The 19424-nt window shown below is 35.1% G+C and overlaps 2 protein-coding genes across 7 annotated transcripts; one reads left to right on the plus strand and one right to left on the minus strand.

Annotated features, from left to right (window-relative positions):
* Nucleotides 1-224: 224 nt before the first annotated feature.
* Nucleotides 225-6823, minus strand: LOC106661740 (mannose-1-phosphate guanyltransferase beta). 4 transcript variants are annotated; one of them, XM_014385326.2, is made up of 3 exons: nt 6733-6823; nt 2082-2801; nt 225-664 (listed from the first exon to the last, which is right to left on the minus strand). In XM_014385326.2, the coding sequence occupies exons 2-3, from the start codon at nt 2788-2790 to the stop codon at nt 264-266; spliced, it is 1110 nt and encodes a 369-aa protein (XP_014240812.1). In that variant the 5' UTR covers nt 2791-2801; nt 6733-6823; the 3' UTR covers nt 225-263. The 4 variants fall into 4 exon arrangements, with proteins under 4 accessions (XP_014240812.1, XP_014240813.1, XP_014240811.1 ...); XM_014385327.2 differs by lacking the exon at nt 6733-6823 and adding an exon at nt 4991-5009; XM_014385325.2 differs by lacking the exon at nt 6733-6823 and adding an exon at nt 2903-3122.
* LOC106661742 (gastrula zinc finger protein XlCGF7.1-like) lies at nt 3138-9522 on the plus strand. 3 transcript variants are annotated; one of them, XM_024225588.1, is made up of 3 exons: nt 3138-3386; nt 5767-5925; nt 8453-9522. In XM_024225588.1, the coding sequence occupies exons 2-3, from the start codon at nt 5920-5922 to the stop codon at nt 9101-9103; spliced, it is 657 nt and encodes a 218-aa protein (XP_024081356.1). In that variant the 5' UTR covers nt 3138-3386; nt 5767-5919; the 3' UTR covers nt 9104-9522. The 3 variants fall into 3 exon arrangements, with proteins under 3 accessions (XP_024081356.1, XP_014240815.1, XP_024081360.1); XM_024225592.1 differs by lacking the exon at nt 3138-3386 and adding an exon at nt 4763-4891; XM_014385329.2 differs by lacking the exon at nt 5767-5925 and having other exon boundaries at nt 3139-3386.
* The last annotated feature ends 9902 nt before the right edge of the window (nt 9523-19424 follow it).

The following is a 19424-nucleotide window of genomic DNA, read 5'->3' on the forward strand; positions in this document are numbered from 1 at the left end:
AAAATAAAATACCAAATACATTTATTGTGTAAAGAGCTGTTAAAATTTTTATTACAATTTGCTAAGTTCAAAAAAATATCAATCGTAATCTTAAGTGACTCGATTGTATTTCATTTATAAAATTTCATGAATAGTTGGAATGGCAGTTTTATTGGCTTGAAGTTTTGTGCTTTTATTTCATTTATAAATTCATTTATTTAATATTAAATTTTTAAAAACTCATATCAACAAATCAAAAAGTATAATTTAAATGATCCCTTTAGTTACATGATGATTTGAGGGTCTCGAACGGAATCAGCGATGTTTTTATGCGGCAGCACTTGCCCACCGTTGATGTAAAGCTCGTCTTTGATTATAACGTCCTCCCCGAGGACGGTCGTGTTTTCCATTCGGACCCACTGGCCGACTAGGCTCTTCCAACCGACTATGCAACCGCTGAGCCAAGAATGCGACTTGATGACGGCGTTTTCGAGAACGGTGCTCCTCTTGATGCAAACACCGTTTTCAATGACGACGCCTGGTCCGATTGTGACATTCGGCCCAATCTGACAACCCTCGCCTATCTTCGCTGTCGGGTGGACGAGAACGTTTCCAACACTGTTCGGCCCGTTGTACAGCAACGACGGGGACTTCTGCCTTAAGGAAGCCAAGTATAAGCACATACCTGAAAATGGTACCATTTGATTGTCAATTGTTCAAACATCATTATTTGTAGGGGAAACATTCTTAAATAACATGTAATGGTCCAAAAAATTTATTTTGTTCTATGCAGTTAGTTTTACAACAACAAAAAATTTAAACACCTTAAAAAAAAAGGTAAGTAAATGTTTTTATACAAGTTATTATTATCACTATGGTATCTTGTAAAGTTAAAATAGCCAGAAACAGGTAAGAATGTTTGCTCTGCAATATTTTAAACACTGACATCTATCACATTGTAGCATCTAAAATTAATTCGTTGTGGACTTTCTATATCGCTTGGTTTATACAAAAGGAACAAGGAATAAGGAGAAACTTAACAAAGCAAAAATAAATAAATTGAATAAATAATTAATGGAAACAAAATAAGAATTAAATCTTTCAATTAATTAATTAATGAAAAAGTTAGTGACAAGACTTGAATGACTCCCCGCTCATGACATGACTTTTTCATTTCGACCAAGACTTTATGTAAAAAGATTAATTAATTGAAAGAAGTAATTTGGTCAATCAGACCACTAAATATAATGGATTTATTAAGAATTAAAGTTGATGGTGGATGTTGGTCTGTATCGGTGAGCCCTCATTGAGCCAGCACTGGGTCTCTGAGTCCTTCCACAAGGACTACTATTTACTTTACACATTTTGACTGAACTGTAAAATGTCTCAAACAGTTCCTCCTGATGATGGCATAAAGCCAAACCATATTTGAGTAACATGAAAACCCAAAACGCACAAATGTACAAGAATATTTTTTTTTAACTCCAATAAATTTCCAAGGTCTATGCCAGAATTAGAACCCAGAAATGCTAGGCTTGGTAAATATGAGTAGGATGGATCATAATTTCAATATACATTTCAAATGTTTGACAATTTGTTGACAAAAAGAATGCTGAGATCGTCAAGATTAGTAATGTAATAAAAAACTTTGATGATTTGTCTGAGGACTTTTGATTGGAAGGATTGGATGCGCTGGATGTTGGATGGTTTGACCGAACCCCACATTTCCGCTCCATATGTCCAAAGTGGTCACAGTAAAGTTTTGTATAAGTTTTAGTTTTGACGGTCGTCAGATTTTGGTCCTAGAAGTCTTTGTAGTTGTCCAAATCTTCTGGTGAGTTGTCTCTTAAGTCTTATAAGGGGATTCTAAATCAGTCTATCTAGGTACAGACCTAAGTATTTGACTTGAATGAAAGTCGGTATCTCTTTGTTGTTGATGAATAATGTAGGGCAAAACTGTTTTCTCAATGTGAACATAAACTGAGTACATTTTTCTTCATTCAATCTTGTCCTCCATTTTTTGCACAGTAGCTTGGATTAGAAAAAACATTTTTTTTTTCCCCCAAAGTAAAAGTGAAACAGGTGGTTTTATAAATACTGACCGGTGAGAAAATCTTTTGGTTGTCCGACGTCCATCCAAAAACCTTGGAGGTCCATTGCGTACAGTTCTCCATCTTGAGCCATGAATGGAAAGACTTCTTTTTCTATGCTCATCGGTCTCAGCTGTATCCTGTTGAGTACGGACGGGTTCAAAATGTACATCCCCGCGTTGATCTTATTCGAGACGAACTCCTGTGGCTTTTCGATAAAACTTTCGATCCGGCCCTTTTCGTCATATAGGACGACGCCGTACTTGGACGGCTCGTCGACCTTGGTCACGACAATCGTACCCTCCTTGCCATGATTTTTATGAAACTCGATCAAGTCTTTGAATGGGAACTCACATATGATGTCGGAGTTGAGGACGAAGAAAGGATTCTGGTTTTGGGTGAGTATGTCCTTGGCGAGAGCAAGCGGCCCTGCCGTACCCAGCGGCTCCGTCTCGTGGGAGAAGATAAGCTTCACCCCGAGCTTTTGCGCCTCTACGCTCAGCTCCTTCTCCATTTGCTCGGCTCTGTAAGAAACGGCCAGCACCACTTCTTTAACACCCACTTCGACCAGGGCCTCAATCTGATGCAGGAGCATCGGTTTGTTCGCGAACTCCACCAGAGGCTTCGGCCTGCTTAGAGTGAGAGGGCGTAGCCTCGTACCGTATCCTCCAACCAAAATCAAAGCCTTCATATCCACAATTTTATTTCCCTGACCACACATCGTTTTTCAGTCTGAAACAAACGGCCAAGCCTTTAAAAGAAACAAATTTTTAAGTGATTGCACATTATTATCGCCATTGACGCGGCGTTAGTGTTAAACTTTTAAAACTCACAGTATTTCTCAAAAAGATTATTAAGGAGAGACCAAACCCATGACATGCAGTTATCTCGTCCCGATGTTTCCCAGTTCGAGTAAGCTCATGAAAATTATTTTCCGGTCCGGGCCGACAGCTAAAACTTGTGAGTGGAAATCAAAAAATCCAAGTTTGAATGACGTGTAAGTCGAAAAGAAACGGATAGCATATCACAGATAACCAAGTCGAAAGCTTCAAAGTAAACAAGCAACACTCAAATCAACTTCCCCAAACTGTCAACAGTCGTCGATTCGTCCGAAGGATCGTTGACCACTTAAAAAGCGGACTTCGTGCCCGTGGGGCTTGGGTGAAAAAAAGGACTTTTTTTCACACGATGAAAAGAAGCTAGAGCCGTGTCGGGGGTGTCGTTAGTCGAGGTGGCTAATGGCATTTTGAAAAGTATGCCTGTTTAATGGGAGGCGGAATGGCGTTGACACTCCTCTGAGCCGAGATGGAAAATAAAGTGAGTATTTCAATGCTGATTTTACACAGAAAAAGCCAACTTTCGACTTGTAATGTTACATTAATTCCTCCATAGACAAGCATCGAAGATTTGACATATTAACATTAAACAATTTATAATTTTTATCTATTCTCACACACAACTTTTCATTCAGTAAATGCTTTGGAAAAGAACCAAGAAGTCAAGACCTTTGAACTTTTCATCCGTGTAATTGTTGACACGCAATGGCCAGTCAATAAATTTCTAATACATATTTATTTAAGTCCTTCATAACATACAATTAGATCAACATTTAGACATTTAACAGTTTTACTATTTCCTCACAAAAAAACTTTACACTTTCATGTGTTATTCATGTGTTAAAGCTCGTTTACATTTGTCACTTTGGAAGAACATCTTGGATGAATCATCTAAAGTGACAAATGTAAACTGCCATTCATCTTCAATTCCTCCAGAGTGAACGATCAAGAAGGACCCCCAACTAAGTTTTGATGAAAGAGTTGTTCCTCCAACTGACTTTTCATCCAGAGTGAAGGCGCAAGGCGCAGTGAAAAATGTAAACAAACGTTCCCCCTCGCATTCACTGTTCTTTATTTCACCTTTTCACTAGTTGAACCACGACTTCTAGTGAGAGGGGATAGGGATAGGGGTAAGAGAAGCGGCCACAATGCCTACTGCACCTCGACCTGAATTAATCTATTCTGCGCCCATGTTATTTATAACTCACTGGCCAGTTCAGGCTATTAACCAGCCTCCACAGCTTTGCCAGCGGCTCCTTGGTGTAGGCTCTTGCTTGTGGTTTTTCTTGTCCTAGCAGCAAGAACCTGCACCTACATAGACCTTCACAGAAACATAAAATGTGTTCTGCGGTCTCCTCTTCCTGGCAATATCTGCACAGTGTTTCTTCTGTCTGCACTCCTATCCAGTGCATGTGCTTTCTTAAGTGGCAGTGCCCTGTCTGGAGTCCAACCAGAATCCTGTTTCGGCTGCGGTTGCCTTCCAGTAATTCTTTTGTAAGTTTTGCGGATGGTCCTTCTATGAATCTCTTCACGTGCCTCATACCTGTGGTATTGTTCGACCAGGTTTTGGACTCATTAAGGATCCATTTTAAGATGTAACCTCTTTTGTGGCAGAATGCTAAGCCACAGTAGGATTCAGGACTCAGAGAGTCTATGGCCAATGTGACAACGTTTTCATTGCCTTTATGCCCCAAACTTCCTTCAGGGCCTCTATGGTGTTCCAAACACTCTTTGCCTTCGCCTCGCCTGAGGGTAGGGCCCTGAGTGCTGCCTGGCTGTCAGAGAAAATGGCTGCCTTCCGGGAATGTATTCCTAGCCTTTTTATTTCTCTGGTGCATTGTTCAATCGCTATGTTTTCAGACTGGAAAACTGAACCATATTTACCTAGGTTTACCATCAGTTCGTTCTTGGAGTTCAACCCGAAGACCCCAGCTCGCATACCCTTGTCGGTTTTGGAGCGGTCTGTATACTAGTAGGAGTTTTCTAGTGAGTACATTCCTTTTTATTATAAAGTTTTCACATCCTATTTTTATTTTATTATAATGACATTTAAGTGGCAAGACAGATATGTTTCTTCAAACATACCAGTAGTACGAGTGCTTGTGGAATACCAATTGAAAAGGGAACACAGACGCAAAATAAGGAACACTGAGCAGTGAAAATAAATAACTGGATGAAAATTTGTAATCAAGGATGATTCACTTCAGATGTTTATCAGATGTGTCACAATGTAAATAGTGCTATAGTTGTTCAAGCTTAGTTTTCATGCAATGATCCATTGATTAAATTCTAATATATTTTTTCTTGATTAAAAACTTCATAAACTTAATCCCTCATATTTTACCCGATATTTAAACATTTAACACAGTTTTGAACCGATTATTACACCATTTACTCATTTAATTAGAAACAATTTTACACAGACTCTTAGTTTTGGGCCAAAGCCTATGTATGTGAACAGTATGCAGAAAAAGATTACTCGATGACCACCTAGTTGACGAATGCAATTCCCTGACTCCATATAGAGACCACACAGGAATGCCACCCAATTTTAGAATTGCGCTTGAGCCTGGCAGCAAGTATCTGGGTCCCTTGTTCGGTTTTTTAAGGAAATGGGGTTGTTCTAGTGTATATAGTAATGTATATAATACTATATAGTATAAAGTATAATATGTATGTTGGAAGTAAATGTATTTATTAGTGTGAATGTAAAGCGTGATGGAAGAATATCGAGTACTCCATCACCCTAATTGAAAGTTTGGTATGTAAATAGGTGTGAATGTATTTAAGAATGAACGTGTGTACGAATGGGTTTGGAAATGCATGCGTTGGGTGCTGAATTGACCTATCTGTTGACCTAGGAGCACCCGGAGCTCAACCTCGGGGTTGGACGGATAAGTCCAGGACTGCCAACACCCGATTCTCAAGGCCGACCGATAATTTATTGCAAATAGCAAAAGCTAGAATTGCTGGTGAGACAAGAAGTGTTTAGGCTCAACTCGACACATATTTGTATGTTGGTATGTACATGTGCAGATTTGAGCCTATATAAATTTAAATCCAAAATCCAACAAACAATTTTACATTCATTTATAAAGGGTTGTCCCATGAAAAAAAAAGACCAGCTTAGTTTTCATACATAGATAATTAACAATCAATGATCCATCAATAAAATTCTAATTCAAACTTATTTAAGTCTTATTTTAAAACTTCATAAACTTAGTTTCTCATATTGTACCTAGCATTTATACATTAATACTGTTTTGAGCTATTAAATTTATTGTGTGTTCATTAGACAGCTGAAATTGTGCTCATAGTATTTCGCCAGTTTTAAAACATGAATATTTTCAAGTAATTTTTTTTTTCAAGTGGTACGATACCGTCAATATCAACTATATTAAATTCATGTTTTCTTTTTTTACCGGTTTTTGGATTGGTGTCACTTCAAATCTTGTAGGAACAAATATTTTTCCAGTCAATGACAATTAACTTTATTTTATACATAATTAATTATTTTATTGCTATTACAATTTACAAGACCACAGAAAAATAGTTGTTCCTTTTTTCCTACAAGATTTAAAAATATTCGGTTATGTTATGCTAAAATAACTTGTTGAAAGTGTTTTATGGTCATACAATGGTTTACACTATTATTTTTGGACAGTAACTCATCATCGTTTAACTAATAAACTATGTAAACTAATGGTAGGATAAATAGCTCTTAATGGCATGTGTGTACGCCCCGACTAATGCAAATACAATGGTAAGCTGGTTAAAATTAATATGATGTTATGCAAGTAACATATTTACAGTTAAATAATACTTACTAAGTGTACCCTAGAATTAGCCAATAAATTGTGATAGGATCATGTCATTCAGTGGTGACCTAAGCGAAAATAATTAATTGAGAGATAAAGAAAATGCAGTTTTGCAAAGATTAGTAAAATGAGACTAAAAGTTTTTCATTTAACTAGTTACATGAAAAAAGGATTATGTTAGTATATTTAATTAAAATATTATAATTTAAATGAGTACACAATTTATAGTCCAAAATAATCCCAGGACCTGGCATAAAAATACTTAAGTGGAGATATTAAATTTATTTAAAAATAATTTTAACTTGAGTTCACTGTTTAATGTTGTACTACTATTAATTTAATTATTCATTCGATTAAAAAAAAAACCTTCATTATTATGATATTGCATGAACAAATTTATGCTCAACTGTTGTATGAAAATGTTAAGAGGCTTCGAAATTTAGCTGGCGTCTGTCGACTTTTTTAATGCTTCATATTTATTTATTTATATATACAGGGTGAATTGCTACTCGTGCTACAAACTTCTCCAGTAGATTCTTCACCCTAAAATGAACAAAAAAGTTCATATTGTCCATGGTCCGATTCTCAACCATTTCAGAGTAATTTCGCTTTTTATCGATTTTGAAAGATATCACGTCCTGGCGTCGGAAAATCGTGATATCTTTTAATCTAAACATTTCTCTTAAAATCTATAAGCACCGTTGAAATCCCCGTTAATTTTTAGAGAGAATCAAAATCATAATTCCATTGAAATTTTTTAATTTAATTTAATGCCCATTTAGTATGTAATGCTTAAGAAGTTTACAAACAGCTAGAAGGTCAAGGAAGAAAGACCCAAACGTTTTGCCACCTTCATCTTCTTATTGAAAAATTAACGGGGATTTCAACGGTGCTTATAGATTTTAAGAGAAATGTTTAGATTAAAAGATATCACGATTTTCCGACGCCAGGACGTGATATCTTTCAAAATCGATAAAAAGCGAAATTACTCTGAAATGGTTGAGAATCGGACCATGGTCAATATGAACTTTTTTGTTCATTTTAGGGTCAAGAATCTACTGGTGAAGTTTGTAGCACGAGTAGCAAGTCACTCTCAAACATTAGCAATCCTTGAACCACCATTTTTTCTCTTTTTGTCATCAACATCTTGGTCTCACAACCACTAAATAAGAAAATGACGAGTGCGTTGGAAGCGTTATTAAATCAGGTAGTTTTCCTCAAATTTGCTGCCTTCTGAGACTAAAATTAGAAACTCTGGATTACTTTATACACTTTCCGATTTACACAATTTTCCACTCTTTTTGTAGTTCTGGCTGAAATAAAACACAAAAAATTAGCCCAAACATTTTGCCACCGTCATCTTCTTATTGAAAAATTAACGGGAATTTCAACGGTGCTATTAGATTTTCAGAGAAATGTTTAGATTAAAAGATATCACGATTTTCCGACGCCAGGACGTGATATCTTTCAAAATCGATAAAAAGCGAAATTACTCTGAAATGGTTGAGAATCGGACCATGGACAATATGAACTTTTTTGTTCATTTTAGGGTGAAGAATCTACTGGAGAAGTTTGTAGCACGAGTAGCAATTCACCCTGTATATATATATATATATTTTTGAACATGTATGATTTGCATACATGATTGGTTTGCTAAAAGCTGAAGCTTGTGGTTTTAAAAAGCATTGGGTGATATTATCTAATTATTAAATTTGTTTCAAAATTTCAGGAAGAGTTTGAAGTGCTAGATGCCCTTTATCCAGAGACGCAGATATTCGAAAATGCAGACATTTGGAAAAAACAGAAATGCCACAAATGCGGTGAAACGTTCACCAGCCGGCAGTCGAGACAGCAGCACATGAAGGAAAGACACAGCGGCTCTTTCGTCTGCGAAATATGCGGAAAGTCGTTTTCACAGAGAAGCGGGCTGACACATCACCTGCCGATGCACTCGGAAGTGAAAGCTTTCCAGTGCAACATCTGCGGCAAGTCGTTTCGCCAGCGGAGTGGCCTTACGCATCACAAACAGACCCATTCCGAAGTCAAGGCATTTGTCTGTGACATCTGCGGCAAACACTTCGCCCAAGGGAGTGGGTTGATACACCATAAATCGACGCATTCCCTAGTCAAAAACTTTGCTTGCAATTACTGCGGTAAAAAATTCGCACAGAGGAGTGGTTTAGCGCACCATAAAAATATCCATACCAAAAGCGTTGCGAATATTTTATCGACAAATTCGACAATAAGCGGCAATACATTATTAACAGAGAGTCCCAATGTGTACAAAATGAAAGTAGAAGAACCCATCGTCCCTATCGTTATTTCGCTACCCATGGAAGGCCAAGTCCTATCGCTTTCAAGCAGTAGTAATACTAAGTAATAGTCCTCACATAAGAAAACTGAAATCTAATCAAACAAATATTTTAAATAACTTTAAACTAAAGAAATTTTCTATGTAATTATTTATTTACAGAACATTTTCCAAGACAATAATATTGTAAGCCCACTTGGTTTCGCTAAACAGGATTAATGACAAAGAAAGTGTAATATTTAACTAAAATTATTTATTTAAGTGTATGATGTATAGCTATAGGATTCTATCTAATTTTAGACAAGTATTATGATCCAGTATGTGCAATGTAAATGTACTCGTACGTGAGTAAAGTGAAAACGTCCAATATGTAATGAATGACAAGATTATTATAAAATCCATAGTTCCTTGATATCTACATTGTAGAAACTTGTCAAAAGCAGGTGACCAATGTGGTAAGGATGAATAAAAAATTCATTTTAGTAATATGTTTGTCTTTTTCCTGTTATCCTACTACCTGCAACATATTTTAGGTTAGCTTGATTTTATTTTATATTATTTTTTATATGTTTATTTATTTATCATTAAACAGGGGTGTTTCAACTGTGCATTGTATGTACCCCCGGGGTGCTGATGTTTTTGGAAAAAAGCCCATTTGTAAGTATGTACGGCATTACAGTGATGAGCACTGTACCTAAAAGCTTGATTTTATGGTCCAAGGACTGGAAACTGTAGTAGATTTCTCAATGTTCAGTTTGCCTCATAAACAATTGTACTTTTTATAATATTATTATTTAAAAAACACTTTCAACAGACCTATATTCCAAAAAGACACAATCTAGAGAAAATTATTACTAAATAATCATTAAAATCACAAATAAAGGTAAACATTAAAATAGAATTTTGAGCTATTACTCATTACTAGGGCTGTGATTTATATGCAATAAAAACAGACAAATATGCACATATATATGTAAATATATTTGGTAAAAACTGCGATTTAATACTGAAAATATGCGAAAACTGCCATGAGAAAAAAATAAGGAAACATTAAATTAAAGCACATAATTGGAAAGAGAAACAGTGGCAAGAGGAACATCACATTGCTAATATTAAAAAAGAAAAACGCATTAAAAAAAGTTAAATTTAAAAAATCCTTCGTCTCAGCCATCGAGACCCAGATCGGTCCATTCTCGATGAAGTCTCTGATTTTATGGGGTGTTTCATTGTATATAAGATCCAGGTGAGATTTACTGAGGGTACTTTCGTGGGGAACGGTTTTCCCTGTGTATTTCTCAAAAAAACCTTGCATTCAGGGTGGCTTAGTTTATGGACGGGTATGTCAGCTCTAACTAAAGAACGACATAAATCGGTGTCGAAACCAGACTTTTCGGTCAGCTCTTGTGGCTGCTTGTGTCACAAAGGTTTGTTGAAACTTAGACTTCCTACCTTTGTTTTCCTTGTTTTTTGCTGTCTTTATGTGCTGTCCTACCAAGCAACGTGTAGTTGTTGATACAGGTTTATCACAACAAACACAGTATAAAACATCTGCATAGTCCTTTAAAAATTTCACTTGAAAACTCACTCAAATTCTTTTGAACAAGATCTTTCGTCTTTGCTGTGATTTTCGGCATTTTAGGAGTCTTCAGTTCACAACCCACAAATGTGGACCATACTCAGAGGAGTGTAGGACTACTAACCAGTCATTGGCATCTGAGAAAACATCTACACAACATGGTCATATACAATGATGATCCCATCTGCAGATTATGTAATGAGGAGGAGGAAACAGCCACCCATATCATCTTCGAATGTGAAGCAACAGCTCAATGGAGATTTAGCCTAACATATGGAAAAAACTTAGGGAGTCAAATTACAGCAGCGACAGTCAATGACCTGATACTTCAAGGAGAAGGATTGAGTCTATCGCACTGAACTAAGCAACTAGGAAGGTACAATAAGCCAAAAGGCTGCAGTCCCTGGGTAGCACAAACCCCGCTTCCTATCCAATTTACCATACCATACCATACAACACACAAATAATGTTTCACGATGGAAAATGCATGAGAGACTTGGTAAAACTGAGAATTATGATGGTAGGGAAAGAAGAGAACTGAGGTCGTAATATTTCTATGAATCCAATTATACTATTCCAAGAGAACTTTTACAGTGGTACAAACACTATTCCTTTCTTTATTTATACCAAGAGAAGCTAAGGCGGCCGAAAGCGGTGGAGCAGCAACTGAACAAACACAAATTCGTTCATTATGTGGAAACGGAAAAATGGGAGACCGTAGCTCTTTTTTGGAGAATTTTTCTTTTTGCCTGCTCTGAAACATTAAAATTTGACGTGCCAAATACCGATATGCCGGATATGCAAAAACAATATGCAGTTATAACCCACTTATGCAAAAATATGCATTTATGGCAATATATGCGCAAATATTCAAAATAAATATAGCTTAAATTGATTTCAAATGCTTCAAAACATATACAGTTTGTTAAAACTGGATATTTTAGTTAACCAGGAAAAATATGCAAATGCATATATTTCACAGCCCTACTCATTACATACTAAATATAAGCAATCAAATCATTAAGAATATATATTATTGTTTAAGTAAATTCAAAAAACTCCAGCAGATTTTCTTTATTAATGGAAGACCCCTTCACTCACCTTGTGAGCATCATCAGCCTTCATTAGAACAAAAAAGAATAGAAATAACACAAAAATTTCAAATTGTCTGAAAAGTGCAGTTCGCTTTTGTGTTATTTCTATTCTGTTTTGTTTTAACAAATTACTTTTCAAAAATGAGATAAAGCCTAAGTTCTTCAATGACTTATTTCTAATATTGAAGACACGATTTCTGAAGGAACACTAAAAATTATACCAAGATCAGAAATGCTACGAGATAAGTAAAAACGCACTTGCTCAATAAGGATGCCATAAAGATGGTAGCAAAAGTCAGTTTTCTATTTTATTAGATTTACTAAATTTTATGCTTGCATTTTCCTGTTTGTGTTCTTTTTTAGAACTCCAGTTGGAAAAAATGTCAATGTCATGCTGCAGTTCTCAACAATCAGCCAGGTTGGACACTGGTGAATAGAGCTTGAGATCATCTCCATGGGGAGAGAAGGGGTGGCAAAAATGCTTGGTGACATCGTTAAAAAATACGAGGAATAAAAGTGGCACTGAATGTTTTCCCTGGGGGACCAGACAATGGAAGAAAGAGAAATTTCGCCACTGAAGCCCCAACCTTAAGGTTCTGCCAATAAGGAAGGAACCCAACCTTGAAAAGAATAGATCTCCGGATTAATAGCAAAAACACTTTTAGTATTAAGTATTCAAATGCAATTTTAATCCTTTATACTGTTTATGGATTGATGGCATATTTTTGTAAGTGGGGTCGTCGGAGACAAGGAAAGGTCTGTTGTGTCAACTTAAGTCTGCGGAATCAAAATCCTTGAACTTTTACTTTTTCAAAATCCATTTTACTTATCCTAGTGCTTTAGTAAGCTATTAAATCATGATAACATATCTCAGTAATATATTAAAAAATAAAAGAACAAAGCTGGTTTTTATCTTTATTGCTATAATTAACTAAATTTAACTATATCTTTTGAAAATTACAAAATCTTTGGTTCAACAGTCAATACCTTTTTATACTCTTAATAACATGGGTTTCTTTTTGCCTGGACCTTGGTGTTTTGATTAATTTTAGTTTTCCTTTGTTCTCTCATTTTTTGCATGGTAGGAATAATCTGGATCTTGGTATGGTTTCGATGAAAAAACAAATTCCATTGTTATCTAACAAACTTTCAACATATTTTAGGGTCATCATCAGGGCAAAACAATTTAAAGATTTATAAATTGGCATAATTAAGTTTTTAATAGATGGCTTGTTTGAAGACCGACAGTCCCAACATTGCCAAGGACTTCTATTGAATGAAAGATATTTTGCCCTGATGACATTAAAATAGGACAAAAGCTTGGCAAATAACAATTGAATTTGTTTTTTCATCGAGATCCCGATTGTTTGTGAGTAAAAAAGTGGTCGTTCCATCTAAAATTTTAAACAGTGTTCTTTATATACTTGCAATGCCTTGTTCTTATAAGGTAAATGTAATTGGCAAGTGCTGTCATATGCAACAGTTTAGACAAATCTTTTGTTTGTTTATACAGCAAAATCCAATCAGGACAAATGTTTTGGTTTATATATTTAAAATAGTGAATAATTTAGCCTGGACTAGATAAAATTGTGTGAGAAGAAATAATCTCAAGCTCTTTTAGCTTTTAAGACACTCTGGGCAACACATAGACTTTCCAGCTAAAATAATAAAACCGTGTTAATTTAATTAATTAACAATTCTTGGATAAATTCTAAATATCGGTTTTTTTAAAATAGATTTGGCATTTCTACGCGAGGGACTTTTATCTTACAATTGGAGCTATTATACGAAGCAGACAAGTTTCTTTGTCTTTTTGTCCATCTATCTAGGAAGGGCGTGGCAATTCTTTGGAAATCAGCGGCTTAGCTCACCGTGATACGTGAGCAGAAAGGAGTTTTGCAAGAAATCTTCCACGAAATAATTATCTCAGCTTTTTTCTGATAAATTTTTCCACTTTTTAATTACGTTCGAATACCAGGGGGCGTTTTCTTGTCCTCTTTTTATCACAAATTCGTCACAGAATGACTTGCTATCTTGTTTTGTTCCACAGCCCAAAAAAAAACGTCATTTGATTATTAAGTTTTTTTTTTTTTTGAATCAATGAAAAGGCAAAAAATTAGTTTGGAAATGGAATAAAGTGGTGCAATAATTACCATCGTTGAAATTATATCTTAACACAAGGCTGTCCGATAAATAATTTCTAGGTGAAAAAGCAGAAAAAAAAAAAAATTTCTAATCTTGTCCATGAAAAATTTACATCTGAAAGAAATATCACAATAGTTCCTCGGACTGTATGACTATTTTATTTTGTTTCATCAGCCTCGCCTTGTTTTCGCATTTTAATTGAAACGTAAACCGTTTTGTTTATTGTTTATCGCAAAATGGCCATTAAAGACAAAATATTGGCCAATTCCTTTTCATTTCGCATTTGTCTATCCTTGTTTTTGTCAAATGCACAAAGCCGCATTAAAATGTCAGAAAATCCTGTGCCCCCAACTGACCCTAAACTTATCTTTGTTATTGTCTTTATTATATAAAACAAAATGGTTGCGAAATGTTTTTAATCACATATCAGACTACTACTACGTACTACTTAAAACTTGTATATTTTTGAAAGCAGAATAATTGTTTAAAAGATCAATCAATCAAGAGTTGGACAGAAGATAACTATTAATATTGACCTTTGTTGTGTAATATAGTCTACTTACATAATTTACAGTCAATTGTTCTATAATTTCAACCGTCAAATGAAGATGCATTCCTTGCAAGGCACTTGCACCATATTGCGACAATTATTTTGACAAAATTTTAGTATTATTTGTAAGCAGTACATAAATTAGTGCGTGAACTCAGATTCATTCAATTTCCTTGAAATATTTCGTACAAAGTTGTGCGACTTAACTATTTTCTTTGTGTGTACAAGCAGCGGAATATAATTTTCCGATATGCTTTACATAAACTCAACAGGTGAACTTCAGAAATGAATCAAAAAATTTTCAGTTCAAAATTGCATGCAAAATATAAACGCTTGATCGACCCCGACGATGCATGCTACAAAAAACGAACCAACTGGAAAAACTCAAATTTAAATTGCGCAATGTTGCAATTTTTCTGTTTGCCGGGAATGTAATACGTTTAAATTTTCTTTCTTTCCATTAGAATCGAAACCAATACGTAAATTCTTTATCGCCCTTAATTAGTACATAAATTAATGCATGAACTCAAATATTTCATTCAATTTTCTTGAAATAGTTCGTACTAAGTTGCGACTTAACGTTCTTCTTTGTGTGCACTAGCAGCGGAACATAATTTTCCGGTATGCTTTACATAAACTCAACAGGTGAATTTTAGAAATGAATAAAAAAATTTTCAGTTGAAAATTGCACGGAAAACAAACGCTTGATCGACTCGACGATGCATGCTACAAAAAACGAACCAACTCGAAAAACTCAAATTTAAATTGCACAATGTTGCAATTTTTTGTTTGTCGGGAATGTAATACGTTCAAATTTTCTTTCTTTCCACTAGAATCGAAAACAATACGTAAATTCTTTACCGCCCTTGTAATAGAGCCGACAAGTGTTTTACAAAAATTCGGGCATGTAAATTTACCTGAGAACTGTTGGAACAACCTTCATCAGAATTAGCTAAGACGGTAAAGACAAAAATCTTTGAAACGTGATTTTGATATTTACAATATGCGTTTTGTATTATCTTTCTTTGCGTAAGATTGCGCACAAAGTACTCTTTATTGAACTCTTAGGGCCTGTACAAGTTTTTTTTAAATTGACCTGATAAAATGACCAAAAATTGACGTTTGCTCAATATTTTAACAAAAGTAGTCTGTTTATTCCTGTAGGAAGCGTCGTATCCGTGTAATTAAAGTATTCAACTGACGAAATAACACAGTCCAATCAGTGAAACTAGCGAAATGGTCTTGATAACAAGAATAAGCAGGCAAGAATGAGCTGCAGACTTTTTTTTTATGACAGAGAAGTTAAATGTATAAGAAACAATAAACTTTTAATTCATAATTTTTTTATAGTTTTAATTTCCTTGACTTCTTTTATACAGGACAAACACAAGCAAACAAATTTGACTTCAAGGAAAGTATTTTCTTTTTTTTAATCTGTGTTGATTATTTTCGTTTACAATCTATCCTCTATCGTTTATCCTAAAAAATAGAAAAAATATTAAATTAAGGGTTGATCAAATAACGAAATGCTGATAGGTATCTAGTAATTTGTCATTGAGCATCCCAATCGCAGGAAATCGTCCAGGGTCTCATTACAAAAACTCCAGTCGTTCCATTCACAAAATTCACTGGTGAAAAATAACATCGTGCAATATTATTTAAAATATAATTTTTGTTCTGCAACATGAACATTCGGTAAGCTAAAAATTTTCTGTCCTGTTTTTGAAAAGGAAAGGCGTCTGATGTGCATTAGACACAGTGTCGAAAGTTTCATGGCGAAAATATGGAGAAATCACCTCCTTCTCAAACACATTAATTTCTAAAAATCGTTCGTTACATTTTGAGGCGTACCTTAAGAATTAAAATCAAAGAAACATTTATTATTTGAAGTAGAGTTCAAAGATGGTGTACCTAGCATTTGTGTGAAATATACTTAGTTCATTTAGAAGTAGAAATATTCTACATACAACCATGATCATCAAACAATGTACTTAAAGTCAATAAGCACTAGAACTTTTTGGCTTCGAATATAAACCTATTAAGTCGAAGTATAAAAGTGTGTTCTTTTACGTTTTAATGAAATTTATTGTAAGCATTTTGCATAACAAATTTTCTTTTATTGTAATAATTTTTTGGTAATATTGGCATTTTAGTAACAGCTAAACTTTAAAAAATGCTCTGGTAGTAGGCAAAATTCATTTTTTTTTTCATTTGTTAATTTTTGTAGGTAGATTTATAATTCTTTTCCCAACAGTCAAAATGAGTTTACAAGGTGTTTTAAAATAAAATTTTAGTTGGTCTTTTTTAACAATCTAGTTATTTTTCGTTCAAATAAACATTTTCCACGTTAAGGTTAGTGCGTCCAAGGTTATTCGATTGGGTCGCAATTTCTTGTTTTTCAAACTGACTGTACCCTATACCCTCTAGACAAAGCGATTTATTTTTAAAGTCCCCAACTGTGCTGCTTGTTAACTTGTGAAATGCTTAGTTTTAATAGATTAGAAAAACAGACAGTTAAACAACAAAAGAGTAGGTTTTCACCAAATCTATTTTCCATGACCGTTTTGTTATTCTAGATTAATAAAAATGTTTACACATTCGTCAAAAGTGGTATTCAACAGATGGCCATTTTGATTTAAGACTTACGCTTTAACATTTCATATAAGCATTATGTGATACAACAAGAAAAGATTATAAGTTATTCAAGTTCAATGCAAGACGTTTACCATAAAAAAAACTATTATACCGACTATAAAATTGAGAAAATATGCTAAATAGGTAAAAGTACATAGGGAACTGAAGTACAACCGTTGAGAGGTTGCCCCCAAGGATGAGTATTCTGAGCTTTCTTATTGGTAGTGGACAACCACCAACATAAGCTAACTACAATGGGCTTTGACGTTTGAAGGTTCGCCGATGACATCGTCATTTATAATAATCCGGGGCAAATATGACCAGACATTGATCGAAGTGCTGCAAAAAGCCTTAAAAATAACGTTGAATTGGTGCCAGAAAAAAGATCTAAATATAAACCCCTGCAAGGCATGAATCGTTCCATTCACGAGGAACACGTAGCTTAATTTACAGCTTAACCTAATCTGAAAGCATTCCAAGGAAGTTACTACCATGGAGAAGTTCTCGACCAAAGGTTACCGTGGAATGCACACCTCTAGGGCACCCACGATAGTTGCACAATGGTTATGCCAAAGACTCGGTGGTAGAATGTGTCGTACCTTACGATGGACAGGTCCCTGATCACGTACACAAGTTGCATGGTGGCCAATAGCAAAGCAATGAAAGATAAAGTAAATTTTACAAAACTACAATGACTAGCGGCCTTAGCAATAATGGTTCAACAGCAACAGCTCTAATGGAAAGTATCCTTAACTTGCCGCCCAAAAAGATGGCGACTGAAGGACTTAGGAATGTACAGCTGGCATGAACATTCATCGGACAGAAAAGAAAGCATTCACCTAATTTTCGTCATACAAACTGACATGACCAAAACCGTCTCTGACATATCAGAGAAATTACTAGACTTTGACAAAACCATTTATTTCAAAAATTGAAGAGGGCACAATAGAAATGAATGAATGCACTTGATGCTTTTTTATGGTATAAAATAGTACAGAAATAGGCATACAGGACTATGATCACCACATGGTCCTTGCTCCATCATAACCATATTTTAAGCCGATTTACTAGCCTTAGAAAGTGTGCTCACGAGATCAATAACGAGCATCTCAAGGGTAATTTAATACTGTCAGATAGCCAGGTCGCCCTTCAAGCCTACGAAATAAATTCGAAATCTGTCTGGAACTGGCTAAATAACATAAAACAAATTGTGATCCATAAATAATTCAACGATACAGAAGCTTCAGTTATGAGGGAATTTCAAATAACGAAACGGCAGAGGCTAAATGTAGATCTCGGAAAAAACTAGGACCAAATCTATTTTGTGGTATAAACAAGAGCCACATTAACAAAGAACTAGAAGCTTGGGTGACTAGGGAACATAAATACTAGGACGTACAGCTGGCATGAGGTAAGCAAAAAGACTCCTCGCAAAAACCGCAGAAAATATACTCAACAGAAAGGAATTAAAAAACCCTCATAGATGTACACTATAACTAGAGGAAACAGAGACAACAGAGCATAACCTATGCAACTAGCCTGTAAAAGCTAGAAGAAGACTAGAAACCTAAGCCATTCTTGAGCAATGTAGACCATACTCCTAAGAACTCGGTACTTTAATTAAAGAAGCGAAGATCGTACAGGAACACCATTAGCACAGCTCGAACACGATAGACAGAAATTTTAAGCGCAAAAGGGGGAAATCCTTTCGATTCTAGAGCCTATGATAATCTGCGAGGATTCGGCCACCTCTGTGTCCCCAAGTTGTTCTTCAAACAATAAATGGTCAATTTTTCCTTACATTTTCAAAAGACTAGGTAAAGATAAAATTGGATCTCAATAAACAATACGGATTGCATAAACAAAGCTTAAATGTTTAATGAGCGATTTTTAGCCAAATTTAGCAGATAGAGGTCAGAAGTCATGAGCAGTATATCGTTGATCTGTTTAAAAGTGAAAAAAAATATAGAAACCACAGATCATGTATCACTATTTTTTAAGTCAAATCCATTTTCTTTTTTAAGCAGTATCTCGTAGGCAGATCAGCAATAACGTCATCCGACATTTTAATATATTAAAAAGGGCATGTACAAGTGAAAGAATAGGTTATGGGTTCCTGACGATGAAGACAGGACAATTGCCAACTATTGTAAAATTGTCAATTTTTCATAAATTCTCAAAATTAGACAAAGTTGAAATTATATCACAGTCCTCAATTTGTGTCCAAAGATGATATTAACCACAACTGATATGTTACATCTTCGCTATTTCTAACCTAATGTTGACAAAAACAATAGTCGTCAACAGTCCTATCTAGCAGATAGATAAATAATCTGCGAAGTTTCAGCAATCACTATGACTCAACGTTCTTGATTAACGACTGGTCGGTTG

The sequence above is a fragment of the Cimex lectularius genome, unplaced genomic scaffold (assembly GCF_000648675.2).
Source record: "Cimex lectularius strain Harlan isolate CLEC.00 unplaced genomic scaffold, Clec_2.1 scaffold34, whole genome shotgun sequence".
Taxonomy (NCBI): domain Eukaryota; kingdom Metazoa; phylum Arthropoda; class Insecta; order Hemiptera; family Cimicidae; genus Cimex; species Cimex lectularius.